Source organism: Geotrypetes seraphini, chromosome 2 (genome assembly GCF_902459505.1).
Source record: "Geotrypetes seraphini chromosome 2, aGeoSer1.1, whole genome shotgun sequence".
In the NCBI taxonomy this organism is placed as follows: domain Eukaryota; kingdom Metazoa; phylum Chordata; class Amphibia; order Gymnophiona; family Dermophiidae; genus Geotrypetes; species Geotrypetes seraphini.
In genome coordinates this window covers 408,263,490-408,284,755 of record NC_047085.1, presented here as the reverse complement: position 1 = coordinate 408,284,755, position 21,266 = coordinate 408,263,490, and the positions used below count along the sequence as shown (strand labels likewise).

Genomic DNA, 21,266 nt, shown 5'->3' with positions numbered 1-21,266 from the left:
TTTATTTTAAGCAGTGGGTGACTAAAGTGTCAGCATTTTTGTTTACCGTATTTTCACGCATATAACGCGCGCGTTATACGCGTTTTTACCTACCGCGCATACCCCTCGCGCGTTATATGCGTGAGCGCGGTATACGAAAGTTTTAAAACATAGTTCCCCCCCCCGCCCGACGCCCGATTCACCCCCCAGCAGGACCACTCGCACCCCCACCCGAACGACCACTCGCACGCGCTCCCACCCGCACCCGCATCCACGATCGGAGCAAGAGGGAGCCCAAGCCCTCTTGCCCGGCCGACTCCCCGACGTCCGATACATCCCCCCCCCCCGGCAGGACCACTCGCACCCCCCACCCCGAATGGACCGCCGACTTCCCGACAATATCGGGCCAGAAGGGAGCCCAAACCCTCCTGGCCACGGCGACCCCCTAACCCCACCCCGCACTACATTACGGGCAGGAGGGATCCCAGGCCCTCCTGCCCTCGACGCAAACCCCCCTCCCCCCCAACCGACCGTCCCCCCCCCAAGAACCTCCGACCGCCCCCCCAGCCGGCCCGCGACCCCCCTGGCCGACCCCCACGACCCCCCCACCCCCCTTCCCCGTACCTTTGGAAGTTGGCCGGACAGACGGGAGCCAAACCCGCCTGTCCGGCAGGCAGCCAACGAAGGAATGAGGCCGGATTGGCCCATCCGTCCTAAAGCTCCGCCTACTGGTGGGGCCTAAGGCGCGTGGGCCAATCAGAATAGGCCCTGGAGCCTTAGGTCCCACCTGGGGGCGCGGCCTGAGGCACATGGTCGGGTTGGGCCCATGTGCCTCAGGCCGCGCCCCCAGGTGGGACCTAAGGCTCCAGGTCCCTATTCTGATTGGCCCACGCGCCTTAGGCCCCACCAGTAGGCGGAGCTTTAGGACGGATGGGCCAATCCGGCCTCATTCCTTCGTTGGCTGCCTGCCGGACAGGCGGGTTTGGCTCCCGTCTGTCCGGCCAACTACCAAAGGTACGGGGAAGGGGGTGGTGGGGGGTCCGTGGGGGTCGGCCAGGGGGGTCGCGGGTCGGCTGGGGGGAGCGGGATCGGAGGTTCTTGGGGGGGGCGGTCGTTGGGGGGGAGGGGGGTTTGCGTCGAGGGCAGGAGGGCCTGGGATCCCCTCCTGCCCGTAATGTAGTGCGGGGTGGGGTTAGGGGGTCGCCGTGGCCAGGAGGGTTTGGGCTCCCTTCTGGCCCAACTACCAAAGGTACGGGGAAGGGGGGGTGGGGGGGTTGTGGGGGTCGCCAGGGGGGGGTCGCGGGTCGGCTGGGGGAGAGCGGTCGGAGGTTCTTGGGGGGGGGCGGTCCGTTGGGGGGTTTGCGTCGAGGGCAGGAGGGCCTGGGATCCCTCCTGCCCGTAATGTAGTGCGGGGTGGGGGTAGGGGGTCGCCGTGGCCAGGAGGGTTTGGGCTCCCTCCTGGCCCGATATTGTCGGGGAGTCGGCGGTCCTTCGGGGTGGGGGTGCGAATGGTCCTGCCGGGGGGGGGGGGGGTGAATCGGACGTCGGGGGGGGGGGGGGAACGGAGAGTCGGGACAGCGCACGGAGAGGCGGGGCAGTGCACGGAAGTTCAGGGGGAGTGAACGGTAGAGTCGGGACAGCGCACGGAAAAGTCACGGGCAGTGCACGGAAGTCAGGGGGGGTGAACGGAGAGTCGGGACAGCGCACGGAAAGTCAGGGCAGTGCACGGAAGTCAGGGGGGGTGAACGGAGAGTCGGGACAGCGCACGGAAAGTCAGGGCAGTGCATGGATGTCAGGGGGGGGTGGAACGGAGAGTCGGGAACAGCGCACTGAGGAGGCGGGGCAGTGCACGGAAGTCAGGGGGGTGAACGGAGAGTCGGGACAGCGCACGGAAAGTCAGGGCAGTGCACGGAAGTCAGGGGGGGTGAACGGAGAGTCGGGACAGCGCACGGAAAGTCAGGGCAGTGCATGGAAGTCAGGGGGGGGGTGAACGAGAGAGTCGGGACAGCGCACGGAGAGGCGGGGCAGTGCACGGAAGGTCAGGGGGGTGAACGGAGAGTCGGGACAGCGCACGGAAAGTCAGGCAGTGCACGGAAGTCAGGGGGGTGTGAACGGAGAGTCGGGACAAGCGCACGGAAAGTCAGGGCAGTGCATGGAAGTCAGGGGGGGTGAACGGAGAGTCGGGACAGCGCACGGAGAGGCGGGGCAGTGCACGGAAGTCAGGGGGGTGAACGGAGAGTCGGGCAGCATGCGCGGTATAATCGTGAGCGCGTATATACCAAAGTTTTTGTGCTTATCATCGTGATTTCTGCGCGCTATACACGTGTGCGCGTTTTATACGGGGTGCGTGTTATTTGCGTGAAAATACGGTACTTGCTCTTAGTGTGAGCCACCATCTAAGTGGAAACATGCTCAATATGCTACTTCTGCCTTACTCCATATATTACTGATGTCACGAAAATAACTTTGCATATCTAATAAGGGATATCAAGACCCATATATATTGTAATTGATTTCTTTTGTGATAAAGGATTCAGAACAACAATTTGCTAAAATGAGAACACAGCTATTTATTTCAAATGTGGGTTTGTCTTAATTACATTCAAAGATGATTCCTTACCTCCATTCATTAATAAAAGAAATGTCACTCCTGGAATCCTGTGCAATTTCACTTCCATTAATGTTATGGTAATCATTCCCTGCATTGCCATCAAAAGTGCCACAAAGTCCCAAAGTGTTCATGTAGTCTGAGCTCGGTGCCCTAAGGGTCAAACTCATTCCCCACTCACTTACGTCAGCACGGACGAAAGCCCCAGAGGGAAACAAGATCTAGAAATAACCAACACAATAACATGAATAGAGTATGACGGGTTGGCCTATATTTTATTACTAGATAAAATTAAACCTGCATTTCACCATTAACCGACAAACTGTTAGTGTTGCAGTGTTTGTGTTCATAGGTAAACACAAGAACACTGGCAGCCATATGGTGTATATGGGGGTGAGGGGGGCGGTAATGCCCCGGGCGCCATGTTAGTGGGGGTGCCGGCACCCCCACCCGCCTCTTCCCATTCCTCCCCTCCACACGCATGCCCCCTTCCTTCCTCCACAACCTCTAGCTGAAGTTGTTGTTCGCGGCAATCAACAATGTGCTCTTTGCGACCCCCGTCGACTCTGCTGCTGATGTCACTTCCGGGTGCAGAGCACAGGAAGTGATGTCAGAGGGAGAGCCGGTGGGGTCACGAGGAGCACGTTGTTGACCACTGTAAAAGAACAATTGTAAACCAGAGGTACAAGGGAAAGGAGGCGCGCGCGGCAGGCAGAATCAGCGAAGTAGTGGAGGAGGGAAGAGACAAGGTTGGGAGAGGGGTGCCACTGCCTCAGGCACCTCTCACCCTCACTACCCCACTGTGCATATGTACTCTCCTTGCAGAATAAATGGGTCTTTTTACTAAGCTGTGTTAAGCACTAATGTACACCTAACACAGCAAAAGTGGCCTAATACAGGACATGCTGAAGCATTGAGTGTTAAAAGTTTTCCATGTGTCTACATTAACCATATGGCAATTATTTTTTGTAGTTATTTTTTGAGGGTGTGTGTTAGGGGGGTGGAGAGTGGGCGTTTCTGTATTAAACCAGTTAGTGCACCGTAATGTAGAATGTGTTAACTGGTTAACACATGGATAATGCGGGATCTCTTTCTACCAACAAAATAGGTGGCAGTAAGCATTCCCTTGGTAATTTTTAAAAATGGCCCTCATACTAGTACTGTGTTTCCCGAAAATAAGACAGTATCTTATATTCATTTGGGGCCCAAAAAGGCACTAGGTCATTATTTTCGGGGTATGCTCATGATCATCTCTCCCTTCCTCTCCATTCACCCCAATTCTTCCTCTTTCCTTTCTCTCACCCACATGTGCAGCATCTTTCCTCCCTTCCCTCCCCCCCAGCCCCCTGTGTAGCAGAAGTTTGCCTAGCTATCTATCCTTCCCCTCCTCCGCCCCTACCCCGCAGCTGAACCCCTGCTGACCCTCCATCATTTCATTTACGTATTGTTTCTAGGGTATACAATATGGTGTATTAACAAGGGGTCTCCAAGTTTTATATAGCTTAGGGTCTCACCAAATCTAAATCGGTACTGTGTGAGGAAGCTGATGGACCAAATAGGCAATATGTAAGGAATTATGTCACAGTTAAAATCTTTTAGGAATTTTTTTTAAATGGTTCTCCTACCTCAAAGCAGTGGCATACTGTGATATAGCAGGACTTTGCATTAATTATTAAAAGTAAACTATCGTACAAAACATGCATCCCTTTCATTTGATTTTTCAATGGGGTTAGATTTCCATAGAAAAGTACAAAAAACATTTTTATATCCTCATCTATGTATGGATTTTGTCTCTCCTGGCCGTAAAAGCATCCTCTGTATGCCTACCTTCCCATGTGCCTAGATGAACAGTATAATATATTATCAGGGCCGGATTAAAGGGTAGACACATAGTAGGCACATGCACTGTGGCCTGAAAACATCAGTGGGGCCCGCCGACATTAGGGGGAGGGCAAACAGGACAGCTGCCCTGGGCCCGCAGCTCCAGGGGACCCCACTGTCCGGGCATGTCTTCCCCTTGTCGGGCCATCTCTCTCCCTTCCCCTCACCTTTGCGGCATTGTCCCAAACCAGTTTTTTCTCTCAGAGGCTCTAAGAGGGTCTCTGATGTGGCAGCCATTCTCTCTAGTTGCATGCGCATGGTTGTCCCAAAGCTTCTACTCTAATGCGATCCGGCAGAAAACTGGAAGTTGCATCAAAAGAGAAGGTTCAGGGGCAGCCGAGTGCAACTAGTGAGAACGGCTTCCCTTCAAGACCCATCTGAGAGAGAGAACTTTTTTTGGAAAACATCTGCGAAGGTGAGGGGAAGGGAGATGGCCTGATAAGGGGAAAAGGTTGAGTGGTGTTTTAAGTTTATTGTGTGGAGAAAGAGGGATAGATGCTGAATGGAAGTGTGGGGGTGCGAATGGAATGGAAGTGTGTGTGGGGGGGGGTGAGAGAGGGGGACAGGCACTGAATGGAAGTGTGGGGGGTGCGAAATGGGGACAGATGCTGAATGGAAGGGAGGAAAGAGAGGGGAGCAGGCGCAGGAAGGAAGTGGGGAGGAGAGAGAAAAAAAGAGCACATGCTGGATTAAGGGAAGAGGATAGATACTGGAGGTGGTGAGGGAAAGAGGTGACAAGCTGTAGGTAGACACAATGAAAGAGGGAAATTGAGGACAGAATAGTAAGAAAGAATTTAGACAGAGGCAGAAAATAAATTGAGAAGGAAGACTAAGGAAGAAAAGGATAGGTGCCGGTGCCCTCAGCAAAGGCAGCACCTGGGGCGGACCACCCCCCTTACTACGCCACTGACCTTATGGTTTATTAAATTATCTCTGGGTAAATACAGTATCCCCAGATTCTATTTATGGTGTCCACAGTTTTGAGTGCATAGCCAATTTGCATGCACAACTTAATTGATTAATAAGCCTTTAAGTAGCAATAATTGAACACTATCATTTATTGCAATTAATTTGCATCAGTTTTGATTTGTGTGCACAACTAGCTGCGTGTTATTCTACAAGGTTTGGCTCCTATCACAGTATGTATCTGAAAAGGGGGCATTGCCAGAAGCGTAGCAGAAGCATTGCAAGAAGTTGCACCTGGAATTATAGAATACTTGCTTACCGGGCCTAACTTGGGCACCTGCATTTACAAAGATTTTAGAAGGGGTAAATCTGGCACTCAAAAGTTAGTGTGATGGGATCAACACTAAATGCTATTTTATATAAAGTGTGCACCCTTATATAAGGTGTGCTGAATTTTTTTTTTTCTGCCCATGTTATCAGCGCTGTTTATATAATCACGTGGTGGAGCGAGGGAAGAAAGTGCTTGGAGCGGTGGTACCTAGCACTGCTGTCCAGGCGTCCAACCCCCTTCAACTCCTTCCCCATCATGCACCTCCCTCCCCTCACATACCTCGTGAAATTTGTCGGCAGTGAGCAGCATGTTCTACCTGCTGATCATATCGGCCTCAGCTCTCCCTCTGATGTCACTTCCTGGTCCCATGACCAGGAAGTAATGTCAGATGCAGAAATGAGGCCGACACAAGCAGCAGGTAGGAGATGCTCCTCATGCCAGAGAAGTTTTGAGGAAGTGGTGGATGGAGAGAAGAAGCAATGGTACCCCCCCACCAAGATGGCAAATGGTGAAGTTCACCTCCCCTCCTTCCTAATCCACTGTATATAATTTCCCTCCAATGTGTATAAACTGCATAGTAATTTACGCTTTTAGAAATTAAAGAAAGCAAGATTTAGTACATACAGTGACTTTCCTTCCTAAGTAGGATTCGGTAATTCTGACATTATTATTGGTTTCGTCTCTGCTCTTTATAGATAAATGTGGCTGTGACTCTAGTAGCTGACCCGCTGCACATATCAAAGGAAATTATATCACGGCCTTCTTTGGCAACAAAGCCACAGTTACAGGATGCTGAATAGTGATGGCTTCCACAATCCCACTCGCCGCACATGAACTTCAAAAGTCTCGAGATGTGCTCTTATATAACACAAAGGTTCCCATGTTGAAGTTATCATAAATTCTGTCAATAAAAGCAAAGAATGTATGTATTGTCAGTTATATTTATGTAGGTCATTGATTTTACTTTGTGCATTTATGAACAAGAGGGGGGAATTCCATAAAGGTTGCCCAAAGTTGAACACATAAGTTTGGATGTGGAGCACAGATACATGCATAAACTAATTAGTTAATTAGGTACTATCAATTTGATATTAACAAGCATTTAATTGGCAGTAATTAGGAGTTATGTGTAAATCTGCTTCTTATCTTATTCTATAACTTGCGTGGCCATGTAAGGAGTATTGGTGGGTCAGGGACGTTCCAAGAATTTAGGTGAACGTTCTAGAGTACCTGCATTTATGCACCTACCTGTTATTGGGCGTCAGCTCTCATACCAGCCATTGGCAGCGTAAGTGCTTTTGCCTAAAGTTAAGCACAAAGGACCTGATTCTATAAAGTCCACCTAAAGTTAGGCGCCTACATCGGTACACCTTGCCAATGTAGACGCCTAACTTAATTGTTTAATAGATTTAGGGCTAGATTCACTAAGCAAACCAGTTTGTGACCCCTTTGTGACCCGATTTCCCTCCGACCCAATTCATTAACCTATGTCCCGATCATCCTCCGATCTGTGCATGAAAATGAGGGGGAACGGCATTGAAATGTAGGCAACGATTCACTAATAAAAACCCTGCAACATTGATTGGGCTGGCCGATCACAAACAAGCGACTGCTGGGGACCACTTGTTCACTGCTTTCTGATTGCCATCTCCTGCTCTCTGCCTGCTATCTACCCCGACTTCCCAGCTCTCTGCCCCCGACTCTACCTGCTCTCTGTCGCAATTTTCTCCTGCTTGCCTGCTCTGCCCCAAATCTCCTCTCCTGCTCCCTGCCCCGACTCTCTGCCAATTTTCTCCTGCCAGCTTGCTCTGCCCCCGACTCTCCTGCTCTCTGCCCCAAGCGCTGCCCTGGCCTTCCCCCGCAGTGTGAGCCCGTGGTTTAAAGCGGGTTAAAACCACGGACTCGCTGGACTAAAGTTTTAAAAAAGTCGCTGCTCTTCGACGCATGCGCAGACCATCTACAGATGGTCTGCGCATGCGTCGGGATCGCTACAGAGCGATCCAGGCTCTCAGTTGGGAGTGTGATTCCGATTGCCCTCATTTGCATGATGGCGATTCGTGAATTAGCCCCCCGAACACGGATCGGATCAGATCCCTTATGGATCAGATCCGATCCGTGCCCTTAGTGAATCTAGCCCTTAATCAGCACTGATAATTGACAATTAACACCTCATAATTGACATAAATTACACTTAATTGGATGTTTGGCACCTAACTTGGTAGGTGGCTACTATTTTGAAGTAGGCACTTAGTCCAAGGCACCTATCACAAAGCAGGCATGGTTAGGGGGCGGATTGTGGGCGTTTTGCATGTAGGTGCCTATTTTGGACTTAGGCACATGCATTTAGGCCAAGAAAATCCTGGCATAAATAGGCTGTGCCTAAAGTTAGGACACCCAGTGATACTAAGTATGATGCTATAACTTTTTTATAGAATTGTGCTTAAGTGTTACACTAGTTGGTGCCTAATTTTTAGGCGACATGTATAGAATTGGGCCCAACACGCACATTAAGCTAGGATTCTATGAAGGACACTCCATGCAGAGCACCCTTTACAGAATTCTTGCATTGTGCAGATCATTCCACTGTCTAAATTTGGGCACCATTTATTGAATTCACCACTTATTCTCAGATTCTATACATGGCGCCAAGATTGCAGCTCCAAATTTGCATGCGGAACAAAGATTCATGTGCAAATTAATTACCTTATAAGCCAATTAATTGATCTTAACTACTGCAGTTGGTGGGCAATAATTGAAATGTGCATGCACATCTCCTTACACCCTAACCCTGTACCACTAAATCCTAGTTATGATTATGAGGGTGGAGTAGGGTTACCAGATTTTTCCAAAGGAAAAAATCCGGACCAATGGCCATGCTCACAGGCCCGCCCAATTCCGCCCCATTCTGACTGCACCACACCCTGTTCTGCCCCTCCAGCCCTGCCACTAGATGGCATCCGCGCATGTGCAGACACTGGGCACCTACATCCTTTGCATGCAACTCTGAAGGGGGCATGGTCATGGGAGGGGCATGAGTGGGTGAGGAGTGTTCAGAAAATTTAGATATGGTGTAGAGAATGACACGGGGAAAAAATCTGTCCCCGTCACTGCACCGTCCCCGGCCCACCATCCTCTGCACCGCCCCGTCACCGCCGTTCCTTTCACCGCCCTGTCACCGTCACCGCCATCCCTTTCACTGCCCCGTCACCGCCACTGCCATCCCATTCACCGCCCCGTCACCGTCCCCGTCTAGCACCCATTTTCTTCCCTCCGCTCCCCCATAGTCTGGCATCTGTCTTCTTCCCTTCCAGCATCTTCTCCCCACTCTGCCTTCCACATTTCCTTTCAGGGTCTGTTCCTCTCTACCCTCTTTCAATGTCTGTTCTATTCCTTTCCACCACCACCCTTCCCTCCCTCCTTTACCATCTGTTCCTTTCTACCACCCTTCTTTCATATCTTCTATCAGTCCCCCCACCATCACTAGCAGTCTCTCTTCTCCCTTACCATGAGTAAATGGAACTTCTGAAAATTGTATTGCTGAGGCATTATTTCTAGTACGCCTTTTTTTCCAGATGGATAATGACATCAATTTTATAATTCTTACTGTCTGCTCTGATTTCATTCACAATTTGGTTTGTGTTTTGTACCTGAGGATTCCATGAGGCATTTAACCTTTTCCTGTCTCTTCTGTGATTTCAAGTTGATTCCTTCAATAATGGAGTCTCAAGGCAGTAGCAGTTTTCTATTTTGGGCTCTTTTGACATTGTTTAAGGGATTTCTTGTACATTTAGTGCTGGTCTTCTTTGATGAGGTCACTTCAGAATCTATTTCCAAGGAAGATAAACTTTTTCCCTTTCACCCCCTCCTTCCTTGTGTGAGCCGGAACACGCGGTCCCCGCAAGCAAGTAATTTTATATCATTTTCATTCTATTCATTCATAGAAATTAAAGTCTAGATAATGCCAGTCACATAACATAACATGATTTTACAAAAATAATTCCCTGCACAGTCAAGCCTGCAAGGATTACTAGATGTCTTTCAGCAGCTCCCTTCCCTCCCTCCCCCTTACCTTTGTGGCCAAGTCAAAATGATCTACCAACAATAAAATTTTAAAAACACAAAGCACGCTGTACGCAGAGAAAATGTTAATTATCATTTATATTCCGCGGGTTTTCAAAGAGGTCAAGGCAGATGACTTTATGCAATGTCACCTCAGTAACAACTATACAAAAATAGACAAATATTCCCCCTCCCTTTTTACTAAACTGCGATAGCGGTTTTTAGCGCAGGGAGCTGCGCTGAATGCCCCACGCTGCTCTCGACGCTCATAGGCTCCCTGCGCTAAAAACCGCTATTGCGTTTTAGTAAAAGGAGGCCATAGTGCAAAATATAGACAGCAGATATAAATTCTCAAAACGGACACATTTTGATCGCTAAGTTGAAAATAAAATCATTTTTCCTACCTTTTTGTCTGGTGATTTCATGAGTCTCTGGTCCTTCTTCTGATCCTTCTTCTTTCTTCTCCTTCCCCCCCCTCTTTCTTTCTCTCTCCCCCTGGCTCCCCTCTTTCTTTCTGCCTTTCTTTCTCTCCCTCTTTACCCCCTCTTTATTTCTGACTTTCTTTCTCTCTCCCCTTGGTCCCCCTCTTTCTTTCTGCCTTTCTTTCTCTCTCCCCCTGACCCCTCTTTATTTCTGCCTTTCTTTCTCTCTCTCCCTGCCCCCCCTCTTTATTTTTTCCTTTCTTTCTCTCTCCCCCTAGCCCCCACAAAGCCATCATGCCAATTTCTCCACTTCCATGATTCTTTCCCTACCCTCACCCCCAAGCCAGCAGCCGATTTCACCCTGCTCCTTCCTCGATGTCCTGATGTCCTGAACTTCATCGGGCAGCAGCAGCATTCACAATTCACTGATGTTGCCCGCTTCAGGCCTTCCTCTCTGTCGGGTCCTGTCTTCATGAAAACAGGAAGTAGGCAGGACCCGGCAGAGAACAAGGCCTGAAGTCGGCAACAGCAGCGAATTGTAAACGCTGCTGCTGCCCGAAGAAGGTAATGGAGCACCGAGGCAGACTGCTTCTCCCCCCTCCCAGCCGAATCCCCGCTGACCCTCCTATCTCCCCCCCCGTGAACCTTTCCGACCCTCCCAGCGAGAGCAGCAAACCTCCTTCGCGGCTTTCTCCTCCCTCTGCCGCGTCACTGATGACGTCATCAGTGATGTGGCAGAGGGAGGAGAAAGTCGACGCTACTGGAGGGAGGTTTGCTGCTTTCGCTGGGAGGGTCGGAAAGGTTCACTTGGGGGGGGAGATAGGAGGGTCAGCGGGGGTTCGGCTGGGAGGGGGGGAGAAGCGGTCTGCCTCGGTGCTCCAAGGCCTGGCGCCATTACCTTTTTCGCCCCTCCCGCCCCCCCCTTGGTACGCTACTGCTCTCCAGCTCTCCTTAGTTTGCCGGTTTTCTTTTTCGGCGACTGGCACGCTTTCAAAGAGTCGCGCACGCGCGGCAGCTCAAAGTTCAATCTTCTGCTCTGCTGCAACTTCCTGTTTCCGGTTGGGTCAGAGCAGAAGATTGAATACTGAGCAGCCGCGCGTGCGTGGCTCTTTTGAAAGCGTTCCGGTCGCCGAAAAAGAAAGCCGGCAAACTAAGGTGAGGTGGAGAGAGGAAGCTGGTTAAACGATCGAGCTGGCGTGCGGGTGGGCGCTGCGGGGACCGCACGATCCTTTATGCCTCACTGCGGTGACAAGACCATTCACCGCTCCACGGGGCGGTGATGGCCTTGTCCCCGTCCCCGCAGAGGCTGCTAATTTTCATTCCCCGTTTTTGGCGGGTTACCCGTGGCTAAACGCAGTAGCCGCGGGTAAACCGCCACCGTGTCATTCTCTAATATGGTGTGATAGCATAGCATTATTTATGCGGCAAACTGCCATAATTGGGTGCCTACATATACACCAAGTTTCAACTGGCTTAAGTGCTAACATCTGGGGCTCCTTTTACGAAGCCACATTAGCGGTTTAATGCGCGTAATAGTGCACGCTAAACCGTCGGAGGCACTAGCCGCTACCGCCTCCTCTTGAGCAGGCGGTAGTTTTTCAGCTAGCGAAGGGGTAGCATGCGATTACATTACATTACATTACATTACGGATTTCTATTCTGCTTGTACCTTGCGGTTCTAAGCGGATTACATTGGAAGATAACTGGACATTTCCAGGAAGATACATTGGAAGATAGTTGGACATTTCCATGAAATTACATTACATTAGAAGGTAGTTGGTTTCAAGTTACATAGTGAGGTTTCAGGTTATTTTGTGACATAGAGAAGAAGATTCCAGCATGATGGGATTCATGTTAGGTTAGGTTAACCGAATATGTTTTTTTAATAGTAGTGTTTTTATTTCTTTTCGGAATGCTTTACAGTCTATTGTTGTAGTCAATAGGTTGGATATGGAGGGGTCAAGTTTCGCTGCTTTAGTAGCTAGGAGGCTGTCGTATAGTTTTTTGCGTTGGGTACCTTTGAGTGGTGGGTAGGAGAATGGTGTCTGGGTTCTCCTAATTCTGGGTGAAAGGTTTCGATTTAGGCGACTGTTTAGGTAGGTAGGCGCAGTTCCGTTTATTACTTTGTATAATAGAACAAATAATTTGAATTGGATTAAAAGTCGCATGTGCTAAAGCCGCTAATGCGGCTTCGAAAAAGGAGTCCCTAGAGTTGGGCATGGAAATCGGGGTTAGGCACTATTATTTAACACCCTTTATAGAGCAGCACTTAGTCCCCAGTTCTATAAACAGCACCTAGCTCCTAGGCACCGCTCAGTGTATTTATCAATCAACTGCCAGGCACTGTTTATAGAGTCACCCCTAGTGGTGCCTAAGTGTTGTTAGAACCCGAAGCGCACTGCCATTTTGGCAAGGCTTTTTTTGGCCAAAATGAGTGTGCCTTAGTCAAACTATGCCTATACTCCACCCCAAAACTACCCCTAACCACACCTACTTGCCAATAGGCGCAGGAGGTACCTGGTGCCTATTGGCAAATTAATTTTTTTTATTTTATAAATTGTTTTTTTTTATAATGGCACTTTCAATTATCAGCACTGATTAAACAAATTTTTTTTAAAAAGAAAACAATTCTTTTTCTGTATTGTTGCCTATAATTCCAATAAAAAGATTTGAACTAAAAAAAAAAAAAATTAGGTGCCTAGATAGGCATCTCGATCAGTACGTATAGCCAAACTGTAGTTGTCTTTTATAGAATCACGGCTTTAGTGCTGATTTTTCCGGTGCCAATTTTTGAGTGCCATTTACTGAATTTACCTAAAAATGTACAACATATGTGTCTATGTACTTGACAACCTGTTACCCTCTGTGTGTATGAGATATACAAATTTTTGTCAGAGAAGTACTGGAATATAGAATTTTTACCTGCCATCAAATGTAATTATGTGAGGATCGGAAAATGAGTAGCAATAGGCAGTTGGAATATCCTTCACTGTAATCTGAAACACAAATAAAATATCTGTATTAAATTGATTCAGTGCAATAGTCATTCATGCCCTCAAGAAAAGTGTCAGTATACACTATTAAAAGTTAATTATGTTCTAGCATACATTGACACCGTTTTTTGTCTGTTTTACTGAGGATTATTTATTTTATTCTTTGGAGGCAAGTTGATATGCAAGTGACGCAAATAACAGTAACTTTCATTCAAATGTTGATAAAAGCATCAGAAACTGCATGCCTGTTAGAAATGACAATGAAAATCCAAGATGGTGACCTTTTTCCAAGAAGGTGGGTGCTTTAAATGAAATACATCACATCAGATTACTGAAATTACCAAAACTATGACAACATCCTGTGAGAATGGTGTAAAGAAGATTCTTCTGAAGAAGAAACTCTACATTTAACATATAGGGCTTCTTTTACGAAGGTGCGCTAGCGTTTTTAGCGCACGCACCGGATTAGTGCGCGCTAGCCAAAAAACTACCACCTGCTCGAGAGGAGGCGGTAGCGGCTAGCGCGCGCTATTCTGTGCGTTAAGGCCCTAACGCGCCTTCGCAAAAGGAGCCCATAATATAGCATTATCACAGTATTATCACAAGCTGAGGTCCTATTCGAAATAGGTTTAATTTATCATATAACACAATCTGTTTGTGAAATACATACAGTTAACATTCTCTGGCATATCAAATAACATTCTAGGGACAGAATGAGCAGATGAAGAAATGTCTTCAGAGACTAGGAAATCTGGTAAACTGGGCAACAGTATAATAATGGGAGATTTCAATTATCAAATAGATACACACTCAGTTATTTAAACCTTAGCTTATGAGTTTCTCTCACTCTGCCCACAAGCCATACTAAAAAACTTTGAAAAAAACTCCACTACAATTTAAACAATAATAAAATAAAAAAATAAGAAGTGGAGGAAAAAACCCTCAATTTCCCTGTCCCCATGAGTTTTGAAACTGTCCCTGCCTCATTCCTGTAAGCTCTGTCTTAACTGCACAAGCCTTGCGCACATGATTTTAAAGTGTTTGAGGCTTGTGCGGATTAGGACAGAGCTTGCAGGAATGGGGCAGGGACAGGAAAAGAACTCGTGGGGATGGGACGGGAAAATGAGTTCCCACCTGGATGGAGAAAAATTTGTTCCCGTGTCATTCTCTACTTCATGGGTCTGAAAAAACTCCACTTCTTAAAACATAGTAATACTAAAGTATGGCTGGTATTAAGGAGAAAGCTCAAAAAGCTAGGTTACCAACAGCATGAACAGTTTTTAATAACATAGAAGGTGAAAACAAATACTCAGCCACATCTCGAATGGATTAATTTTTCCTGCTTCCAATGAATTCTTCGCTCAAACAAAATCCTCAGCTGCTCCTGTGTGTCCACCTCTGCAGACAAACACTGAAAAATCATATCCATTATAACAGCAAGACGTTGAAAATACCCGACAGGGAAATCCCTGTTTCGCCACTAAAGCTGTGTTAGGGGTTAATATTTCTTCAGTTCATCACATGTCAGCTGTCTATCATCCACTTTTCACAGCTTGGTGGCTTCCTTCTCCAAATGCTCTTGAAACGTTTATCTTCAATGTAAGCTCCGCCTTTATTCACCAATAAACATCCAGATCGTAATCCACACTCATGGCTATCGCTAACCAGCTTAAGAATCAGCACAATGTTTCTGATTGACATCTCTATCGCCCAATTAGGACTCACCCTTCACTCTGTACCTTATGCCATCCAATTGATATGCAGAAACTATTTCAGTCAGTCAGAGCTTTCTCTTTGTTTACAAAGTCAGCTTGAAATTGCTTCAACACAATTGTGGTAGTGGTGTTTCAATGTATTTTAGTATGGCAGAATGAGAAAAACTCATAAGCTAAGGTTTAAAATAATTGAGTGTGTATATATCTGTGAATTGCTGGTTGAACACACTTGGGTCTCCATTTATTATAATAGTGAGTTCAATTACCCCCAACATTGACTGGTTAAATGTTATATCAGGGAGTGTTAGGGAGGTAAAATTCCTAGATGCCATAAATGACTGCTTCTTGGAGCAACTGGTCCAGGAACTGACAAGAGGGGGAGCTATTTTTGATTTGGTTCTTAGTAGAATGCAAGGCATAGTATAGGATGTAATATATTTTTCGCTCCATTAGACACACTTTTTTCCCCCAAAAAATGGTTGGATATAAGGCTGCGTCTTATGGAGCGAATCCTCAAAGTGCCTCCCCCGTTACCTTATTTTAATACTGTCACCCTCCCTCGCTGAGAGTGGAGCACAAGGCTGGCTGGCTGCCTGGCCCCGCCGCTTCTCCCAAGAACTGACGGCTGACGCAGTTGCCTCCTCTTCTGTTCCCTTGCAGCATAGCGGCACACCAGGCTGCCTGCCTGGTCCTGCACCGCTTCCCGCAAGAAAAAGAACAGAAGAGGAGGTAGCTGCATCAGCCATTCTCAGGGGAACTGGCAGGGACCAGGCAGTCAGCCAGCCAGCCTTGTACACCGCTCTCTGCAAGGGAAGGTGCCGTGTCCAGCGAAGGAGGGTGGCGTGGGGAGCGGGGATTGGGGCCTGCCCTGCAGAATTAAAAATAGGGAAGGAGGAGGGAGAGGTCATTGCCTGCCTGCCTGGGGGGTAGGGATGGAGGAGGGAGAGGCCGGGGTCTGCCTGCCTGCCCGCCTTGCTGAATTAAAAGTAAGGAGGGAGGAGGGCAAGGCTGGGGCCTGTCTGTTGCCTGCCTGGGGTGGGGAAAGGCCTGCCTGCCTGCTTACCTACCCACCCACCCGCCCTGTCCCCTGTCCCTACTTGCCTGCCTGCTCTGTGCTTGTCCCAGCCTACCACTAGACCACCAGAGGGGGGACACAGTATAGAGCCTGGCAGGGAGGGGGGACAGGGTGCAGAGCTTGGCAAGGAGTGTGGGGTTGGGTGCAGAGCCTGGCAGGGAGAATATGGTTCAGAATGTCTTTTGTTTTCCTCCTCTAAATCTAGGGTACGTCTTATGATCAGGTGCGTCTAATGGAGTGAAAAATACGGTAGCTGTGTTGGGTTCGCTGGGAAACAGTGATCATAACGTGATCAAATTTGAGCTGATACCTGCAGTGATGTCACAAAAGAAATCTACTGTAGCAGCATTTCATTTTCAAAAGGGCAACCATGATAAAATGAAGAAAATGGTTAAAAAAGCAGCTAAAAGGATCAGTTACAAAGACTGTAAACCAGGCGTAGATGTTATTTACAAATACCATAATTGATGCCTCCAAACAGATGCATTCCACATATTAACAAAGGTGGAAAAAAGAGGAAACAAGAGCTGGCATGATTAAAAGGTGAAGAGAAAGACTATTAGAGCCAAAAAAAACCCCAAACATACCATCCACTAAGGAATAGAAAAAGGATCCAAATGAAGAAAATAAGAACAGACATAAGCACTGGCAAGTTAGATGCAAAGCATTGATAAAGAAAGCTAAGAAAGAATATGAAGAGAAACTTGCCAAAGAGGCAAAAACTATAGTAACAATTTTTTTTTAAGTACATCAGAAGCAGAAAACCTGTGCGGGAATCCATGGGACCACCGGGTGATCAAGGAGCAAAAGGGGTACTCAGGGAGGATAAGGTTATAGCGGAGAGATTGAATTCTTTGCTTTGGTCTTTACGGAAGAAGATGTAAGATCTACCTGAACCACAAAATGTTTTTCAAAGGTGATGATGTGGAGGAACTGAAAGAAATCTTGGTAAATGTGGAAGATATACTAAACCAAATTGACAAGTTAAAAAGTGATAAATCACCTGGACTGGACAGTATAAATCTCAGAGTACTACAAGAACTCAAACATGAAATTGCTGACCTGTTGTTAGTGATCTGTAACCAGTCACTAAAATCTTCTGTAATACCTGAAGATTGGAGGGTGGCCAATGTTACACTAATTTTTAAAAAGGGTTCCAGGTGAAATCTGAGAAGTAAACCTGACTTTAGTGCTGGGCAAAATGGTGGAAACAATTATAAAAAATAAAATTGTGGGACACGTAGACAAACATGATTTAAGGGGACAGTCAGCATAGATTCAGCTGAGGGAGTTCTTGTCTCACCAATTTGCTCGACTTCTTTGAAGGTATGAATAAACTTGTGGAAAAAGATGAGCTGGTTCATATAGTGTATCTAGATTTTCAAAAAGCTTTCAACAAAGTTCCTCATGAGAGGCTCCTGAGAAAATTAAAGAGTCATGGGAAAGGAGGCACTGTTTACAGAATCTAGCTAAAGGGGATTTAGGCAAGTGGAGTTAGAAAATAGTGTGCAGGAAGATGCATGCACTAAATCAAATTACTGTCCATTAACTGCAATAATTGATCGTTGACATCAATTTATTCCTAGCTGACTTGTTAATTAATTTATATGTAGATCTTCAATCTATGTGTAGATTTCAGTATCCAAATATGGGTGCCATATAGAGAATCTGGGGGCAAGTCTATAGCTGATATAAGGGCCCATACCTAAATTGTGAGCATGAAGGAAAAAATTGGCACCTATGCTCTTATATAGAACAGGTGCCTACCAGGCCTGTTATAGTATTGCCTCTTTTATGTCCTTGAGGTAAATGGGAGGTCAAAGTTTGTAGTTTGAATAGTAGTGCATCAAATAATGTACAGGCACAGTGAGAAAGGTCAGTTTCATGGACATGTACTATATATTAGAAGTATAATTGTAAGTTTCAATGTTATTGTTTCTTATATTGGGTATCTAATGTATTGACACTATTGTTAAATCATTAAACACATTATCATAACATATATTCCTATATGAAAAATGTAGGAATGATTCCCATGTGGTTCTGGGCATATTGCCGCCATATACTCCTGGGTTACATACATAAGCTAGGGAATCTTGGCACGTTTAAAACGTTTGTTGAAACATCATCTGTTTTGTCAGATGAAATATGGGTTATAGAATGATACGGGGAAAAAATTTGTCCCCGTCCCCGTGACCACCATCTCTGTCCCCGCCCCGTCCCCACAACCTCTGTCCCCGTGCCCACTGTCCCCGCCCAGTCCCCACGACTACTATCCCCGCAGCATCCATACAAGCCTCAGTACTGCAATATTTAGCTTATTCCTTCCTTATAAATCAAAGTTCTGGCTGCTGAACTAGAGATAGAGATGTTCAGCTGACAGGGCTTTGTTTATAAATTTTTATAAACAAAATTAATATACTACTTTATCCTAAAGCAAAAAAAAAAAAGAAAAGAAATAAATAGAAAATTTTTTTTCTACCTTTGTTGTCTAGTTTCTGCTTCCCTCATCTTCTCATTCAATTCCTTCCATCCACTGTCTGTTTTCTCTCTTCATCTTCCATTTGCTCTGTTACTGTGCCTCTCCCTTCACCCCCCCCCCCATTGGTCTGGCACTCATCTTCTTACCTCCGCTTCCCCATAGTCTGGCATCTCTGTCTTCTTCCCTTCCAGCGTCTTCTCCCCACTCTCTCTTCCCCATTCCCTTCAGCGTCTTCTCCCACTCTATCATCCCCATTTCCCTTCAGCATCTTCTCCCCATTATCTGTTCCCCATTTCCCTTCAGTGTCTTCTCCCTACTCTCTCTTCCCCATTTCCCTTCAGCGTCTCCCCCTACTCTCTGTTCCCCATTTCCCTTCAGCATCTTCTCCCAATCTCTCTTCCCCATTTCCCTTCAGCGTCTTCTCCCACTCTCTCTTCCCCATTTCCCTTCAGTGTCTTCTCCCCACTCTCTGTTCCCCATTTCCCTTCAGCGTCTTCTCTCCACTCTGTCTTCCCCATTTCTCTTCAGTGTCTTCTCCCCCATATCCCTTCAGCGTCTTCTGCCCACTTTATCTTCCCAATTTCCCTTCAGCGTCTTCTCCCCACTCTGTCTTCCCCATTTCCCTTCAGCATCTTCTCCCCACTATCTGTTCCCCATTTCCTTTCAGTGTCTGTTCCTCTTCATCACTCTTCAGCGTCTGCTCCTTTCCTCCACCACCCTTCGGCACCCCTCGCACGGCCCCCTCCCTCCTTCCTACCTACCCAAATCTATCTATCTATCTCCCTCCCTCCCCTTTTCCTTTGTGGCGCGTTTTGAGTAACTTCTTCAAAGTCGTCAGAGCCTGCAAGCAGGAGCGTGCGTGTGTGGGCAGAAGCTTCTCTTCTGACGCTACTGGTTGCAGGCTCCAACGGTTTTGTGAAGAAGTTACTGAAAACACACCACGAAGGTAAGGGGGAGGGAGGGAGATAGATAGATTCGGATAGGTAGGAAGTAGGGGGGGGCTGTGCGCGATTGGTGACCGCGCGCATTCCCTCCCTTAACTGCAGGGACAAGGCCATTACTGCTCCATGGGGCGGTGGATGGCCTTGTCCCCGTACCCGCAGTGAGCACCTTTTCCCCCCTCACCGTTTTGGCGGGTTACCCGCGGCTACCTGTGGGTAGCCATGGGTAACAGCCACCGTGTCATTCTCTAATATGGGTGCTAAGAGAAGAAAATGTAGTTTTGCAACTTGAATGTATAAACAATATAAAGAGACAGGGGTGGGTATTTGTGGCTTGGGAGTAAGTACTGTATGTGAGGGTGGGGTGGTTTGTTTTCTATGTGTATTTTATATAGGATAAGGCAGTTAAGACAAGACTGTGTTTGCGTGTATGTGCATTTGTAATGTATATATTTTGTATGTTTTATTTTTACTAGGTATGTGCTTTTGGAACCTGCTTTGTTTAAAGCAGGATATAAATAAAAACCATATACACGCAGATAGTGAATGTTATTCATGTCTATAATGTAAATTGTCTGTTTAAGGATTTTATGGAATTTTACGAATGTTTTGATACTGGAAACCACCTAGATTAAGGTTTATAAATGTGTTATATAAATAAATCAACTTCAACAATTTTTAGACACTACATGCTATAATTTGATGTGTTTGTCATTTTCTGGTCATACTCAAAGTTCACATAAGTGATTCCAGGTGATCTAATTATTGCTAAATGTATCAGGTCGTAGTGATCCATAGTCATCATATAAAAAATTGTGATGACTGACTTGATTTTTACTACCATTTTTTTTGCTTGGGATGGCTTCCAGTGTGCTTGTTCCAGATGGTCTTTTATAAGCCTTTTTTTTAACTTGATTATTCTGATCAGCATTTTGCAGTTTTGATAATATTTTTCTGTTGTTTCTTCTCATCGTGTGTTCTAGATCACCACCTTCTTGAGTCTAGTATCCTGGGTATGGTACGGATGGAAAGAATGAAAGAGGGCATTTTTTCCCTCATAGATTGCTTCCAAGTTAGCAGCAAATTGAGCGCTTCATCTTGTTATATTGACCTGGGCAACATTTCATTTAGTCGATTTCTCATTTGGAAGTTCCAGGAGACAGTCATTTTAGAGAAGTTGATTTAACTGGTTGCTGTTTACCCTGAAATGAAAAGTGAGAAAGTTCAGCTTGATAAGAAACTTACAAATATGTTGTACAATGTTAAATCAAATAGTTATCAATATTATTAGCCATTAATATAAATATAATTAAATATTTACAAAATTGCTAAATAATTATGACAATACAGTTACTGAGATGTGGTTGCTGTGATTAGAAAAAAAAGGCATTGCATTAAAATGTTATGAAATATGTAGCCATCATCTTGGATTTTCAAATGATTAATGCTATTTTCTGGAAACATAAAAACAAGTTTACAGCATATATCAGAATCTGAATGATTCTCTGGAATCTATGTTTAACTTCCTCATTATTTTGTTGGATTATATCAGACATTAGCTAACAAACTGCAAGCAAGCCAGCGGAACACCAAAGGGATAAGACAACATTTTTTTTCCCAAAGGTATTCTACTTCCTCACTATTTCAATATGTTGTAAAATGATCACTCATTCAAACGCAACCACTGTAATACATTTCTGTTTCTTGAGCTAAATAAGAATAACTGCTGCAGGTGTTTTGAAAACATTTACATTATTAAATTCAAGACAGTTTTATCGTTAGGATCACTGATCCTATCATTAGCATTTGAACTCCGTCACCTTTATCACTTTACTCAAACCAAAATAAACACACCAAACAATCTTTGTGGAATA

The 21,266-nt window shown here is 46.2% G+C and overlaps 1 protein-coding gene across 1 annotated transcript in view; it reads right to left on the bottom strand.

Moving 5' to 3' along the window:
• Positions 1–21,266, bottom strand: part of VWDE (von Willebrand factor D and EGF domains) — a 174,549-nt gene that overhangs the window by 86,527 nt on the left and 66,756 nt on the right. The window contains 6 exon segments of the mRNA XM_033931003.1: positions 2,600–2,808; positions 6,330–6,431; positions 6,433–6,528; positions 6,530–6,547; positions 6,549–6,606; positions 13,109–13,182. Coding sequence (XP_033786894.1) covers positions 2,600–2,808; positions 6,330–6,431; positions 6,433–6,528; positions 6,530–6,547; positions 6,549–6,606; positions 13,109–13,182 — 557 coding nt within the window.